This window comes from Mus pahari, chromosome 21, assembly GCF_900095145.1.
Source record: "Mus pahari chromosome 21, PAHARI_EIJ_v1.1, whole genome shotgun sequence".
In the NCBI taxonomy this organism is placed as follows: Eukaryota; Metazoa; Chordata; class Mammalia; order Rodentia; family Muridae; genus Mus; species Mus pahari.
This window is the reverse complement of record NC_034610.1, coordinates 47,977,399-47,982,178: the sequence shown is the minus strand read 5'-3', so window position 1 is coordinate 47,982,178 and position 4,780 is coordinate 47,977,399. Positions and strand designations below refer to the sequence as shown.

General features: G+C 44.3%; 1 protein-coding gene across 5 annotated transcripts in view; it reads left to right on the top strand.

The window, feature by feature from the left end:
- The window catches only part of Akap7 (A-kinase anchoring protein 7), a 128,761-nt gene extending 126,038 nt beyond the window's left edge, over positions 1-2,723 (top strand). For 2 of the 5 annotated variants that reach the window (XM_029533166.1, XM_029533165.1), the window contains exon 8: positions 1,500-2,723. In XM_029533166.1, coding sequence (XP_029389026.1) covers positions 1,500-1,705 — 206 coding nt within the window. In that variant the 3' untranslated portion in view covers positions 1,706-2,723. Of the gene's footprint in view, positions 1-647 lie in introns of all 5 variants that reach the window. The other 3 variants (XR_003842725.1, XM_021221365.2, XM_021221367.2) reach the window with 3 other exon arrangements.
- Positions 2,724-4,780: the final 2,057 nt, after the last annotated feature.

The following is a 4,780-nucleotide window of genomic DNA, read 5'->3' as shown; positions in this document are numbered from 1 at the left end:
TTTTTTTTGAGACAGGGTTTCTCTGTGTAGCCCTGGCTGTCCTGGAACTCACTCTGTAGACCAGGCTGGCCTCGAACTCCCGAGCGCTGGGATTAAAGGCGTGCGCCACCACCGCCCAGCCTTATTTTAAACCCGTGATTACTACACCTGTCTTGGTGTGAGCGCTGGGAGTTTATCAACAATGATCTCTATGCCAAGCGTTTAAACATGAGTGAGCCTAACCTGTAAGATAAGTGGGGCAGTCTTGATTTCCTGATAGTTAACACTGGAGAGGGAGCAGCAGATGCAGAGCTCCTTGGTGAATTCATGTGCTCGAGACCCTAGGTGTGGGTACAAGCAGCTCCACAGTTGTCATAAGCCTTGGGTGAGAGAGGAGCGCAGAACCATGTAGAAATAAATGAAAGGCTGCGGCGCTGCCCGCAAGGGTGTGTCGGGCTGCTTGTCAGCCTAGAGTCTGCAGGAATAGACATGTTCCTGCTTGGACAAATGTCATAGGAAAAAGCAACCCAGTCTCGTTGGAATTATAGATCCCATTTGCCAGAGTGAAGGGCACTTGCTCTTTTAACTAGCTGAACTAGCTGGACCCTGGTGGCCTGGTTGCTATGGCAATACGAGCTCAGTGACCTCTCTTCTCTTGTGGAATGTAGGTGAGAAGGACCGAAGGGAGCCTGAGGATGCTGAACTGGTCAGGCTCAGTAAGAGGTTGGTGGAGAACGCCGTGCTCAAGGCTGTCCAGCAGTACCTAGAAGAGACACAGAACAAAAAGCAGCCGGGGGAGGGGAACTCCACCAAAGCTGAGGAGGGAGATCGGAATGGTGATGGCAGTGATAACAACCGGAAGTGAGAGCTGAATCCGGTCCCGTCCACTGCCCCTCTGCTAAGTCGCAGACTAACTCACGATGTGTCTTGTTCAAGCCCTGGAGATCACCTAGTACTTCTATGATTGATGCGATTGATGCGTTCGGTGTTGCTGCGACACAACAGAAAAGAATGGGGTGCTGGGACCAGCAGAAGAAATTAATTTACAGAAGAACAACACTAAGTCCGTGTGCCATCAACCATGCACAAGGGAGAGCGGGCGCTTCGGGACGCCTGCCTGACTCACACAGCGGAGGGAGGGAGAGGACTTGCCACAGACAGAATACTGCCGTTTACATTGCTTCGATCCTTTGACTACTTTATCTGAGGCCAAACCTTGCACACAGCTATCAAGTGCTAAGTTCAGTTTGTCATTGTTGAAATGGCCATTAGTATAGTGAGTCCACAATGTTTCCTGTTAGTCCCCTATGTGTTGTTTGTTACCACACGGTGATCTTTATTTACAGTAAATTAAGTTTCCTGTAAAGTATATATTTTTGGTAAAATGCAATCTTTTCTATGAAATGTGGGTGATGTTTTAAAGGTTTTTTAAGCCTTATTTTGATAAGTCAGTGTGCCATATTTAATGTACTTCATTGATATTTGTACTTTAAATGTATTATATAATTTTTTCCCCTTAGGCAAGAAGCCAGTTGGAACCCAAGACTTAATTAATGAAGCTTTGCACCGAGAAAGGATGGAGCTGAAATCCAAAGTGAAACAGATAAAAGAACTTTTGTTAAAGCCTGAGACTCAGGCCAAGATTAGAAAGGAGCTTTTTGAAGGAAGAGTTTGTAATAATGGTAATCCAACAAGCAATGCTGATTTCAACATGATTTTGCCATAGCTCTCCACTGTTGTTATGCATGGTAAAATGTTTATGAACTCTCAGCCCATTAAATAGCTCTTTGGTGAGTAACCAGAGTGTTCTTACTGTTTCTACAAAGCCCACAAACCAACATTTGGTAAGGAATTAACAACTTCTTGCCAAAGAAAACATATTTTTGCCTTATCATGGTCATCACTAACCATCACCACCATCATCGTCATTACCATAAAGTTGAGTTTTAGTATGTTCGTTTTGGTATCTTTGACTCATTTTATAGAAATAACTTCTTAATTAGCTGTTGTAAGATGTTCCATGGGGTCCTTGCAGATAATATTGCATATATATATATATATATATATATATGCACACACACTATGAAAAGCACTATGAAAAGTCCTTTATAGACAAAAACAACAAAACAAGATAAACCAACAACAGTATTCTAAGGGTCATCTGCCTCCTGTTGATGTGGCCCTTGTCACTTCAGAGGAAGCATCGTCGGGGCTTGTCCAGTGTCACAGTCCTTTTACTGAGAGTTTGAATGCTTATTGATATCAGTACTTGAATGAACATTAGTAAGTGTAATCATTGTAGTCATGGGTTAAGAATGTTTTATAATATCTATATTATTATTTTTCACTGATAAAAGTACAGTTGCTTTTTTTTTTTTTAATTTCTTAGTGAAGAATGTTCAGGGCTCTTATTTCCTACTCTATGAAGAGAAGCCCAAGGCTGTGTTCTTTACGATTTGAGTAATTTGCATTGGTTCTTTTGTAAACGAGCATTCTTGAGGTGTTCACCCCCCCTCCATGTAATGTTTATTTGTAACAGCTCTTTGGGTAGTTACTTTAAAATTGCTGCTACTAATAGATGATGGGGAAGGAAGTGGTTCAAGATTAAATATGTAATCATCTCACACACAGTCCAGTTTGCTCGTGTGTTCTAGTTATTTTTTTTCACTGAGTAGATGGTACTACATTACCTCATGATGTATCCCTTTACCCAGCCCTACGTTTTCATGCCTGTAATAAACTCTTCCCCCTGTTGCTTTTCTTCTTCTTTTCTTTCTTCTGGAAACCACTGGGTTCTGGTTGGTGTTCCAAAGCTATGATCGGGGTCTCTGCAGTTTTAGTGTGTCCTGCCTTTGTGCTGAAGGAAGCACAGTGCCTCACCACTTTAGACAGTTGCATGATTTCAAAGCAGTCAACTTCAGACACAAGTAACAGCAGAACAGAAAACTCAAAGATAACCCAAGTGGTGTCTACAAAATGACTAACCCTGTGTCAAGAGTACCAAATATGAAGAGAGCAAATTCATCTGTGTGTGCACATCTGCTAGCTACTGACTGAGAACCCCTTCTGAGAAGCTGGCCATGAACCAGGAACCCCCTGAGTGGCTGTCCATGAGCCTTCTGTGAGAGGGGCCGGCTATGATCCCCCTCTTAGCAGTGGAGGTCATCACAGCTTTTCTTGGGCAACTTTAAAGGAAGCAAAGACGTTTAGGTCTGTCCTGGTTTTTCAAAGGAGGAAACCCACTCCAGGGGCTGGGTGGCTGCCCTAGTCAAAGTCACACTGCTGTTAGGAATTTGGACCTGAGTCACAGCCCGGTGGCCCCAGCGCTCCACTGTTACTTTGACTGTCCCCTGATCCACAAGAACAATTGCAGATCAACATTTCTTAGCATCAGTCTGTATCTTCTTCTTCTCAAGGACTTATCCGCAGATCTAAGGAGCTTGAGAGATGTAGTACTCAGATTCCATGTCTCTTTGTTAACTTCAGTTGCCTGTCAGTGTCTGTTGTTAAATACCCAGAAAGACCTGGGCTGTGGTGCCAGGTGGTTTGGGCATGTGGTTAACTCTCTTCCTTAAGTGGTTCTAGTAGGAAGTAATTAGTACTTTCTAAGTTAGGACACTGGGGAAAATTTATGCTGAAATGGCCAAGGATGTAAAACAAAAGAACGCTAAATTTAAATTCAAATCTATTCTAGTTAAAAGGTGACATTTCCCACAATGGGGCATTTCCTCCCTTTACCAAACACAGTATTTCAAAAATTAAAGGTAAGTAATAAAGAGAAAGTCCTTGAGCCCTCCCACCACAAACACACACAGACACCCCCCACACACAGTCACACACAGTCACACACAGACTCCCCCCATACACACTGTCACACACACATACACAGTCACACAGACACACAATCACACACAGACACCCCCCATACACACTGTCACACACACATACATAGTCACACAGATACACAGTCACACACAGTCACAAGACAGGCCCCCCACAGTCACACACAGACACCCCCACACACACAGTCACACACACACACAGTCAGACAGTCACACACAGTCACACACAAACACCTCCCATACACACTGTCACACACACATACACAGTCACATAGACACATAGTCATACAAAGCGACACACAGACAGGCCCCCCCACAGCCACACACACCCACTCTACACACACAGTCATACACATACACAGTCACACAGACACACAGTCACACACAGCCACACACAGCCACATATATATAGTCACACATAGCCACACACAGACACATACACAGTCACACACAGACACCCCCATACATATAGTCACACACATATACATAGTCACACATACACAGTCACACAGACACATAGTCACACAGACACACAGTTACACACAGCCACACACAGACAGTCCCTCCCTCACAACCACCCTCCCCACCCAAAAAAAACTGGTTCTAAATTTCTACAGACATGAGAGTGGTCAGCTGACATTATAAAGGAATAGTGTCTAGATATTTAATGATTCTACTCTTTGTCAAGGGCTCCCCATGTAACCCTGCTCACAGAACACTGGACCAGGAAGCAAATGTTGCCTCTAGACTTGGGCTTAACACTGATGGGAATTCTTGAGCCATCCAGTTCCGTTCTGAGCCTCACCTCCCAGTCTGGACAGCCCAGCCGGTTTCAAGGAGCTTAGGGCAGTTTGCTTTGGCATCTGCCCTGAAGCTGCCAGTCTGTTGGTTGCTGGACTGGGTCACATCGTTTCCCCTGGTGACATTAGATGCTTAGGTGTCGGGAGGATGTCCCCTTC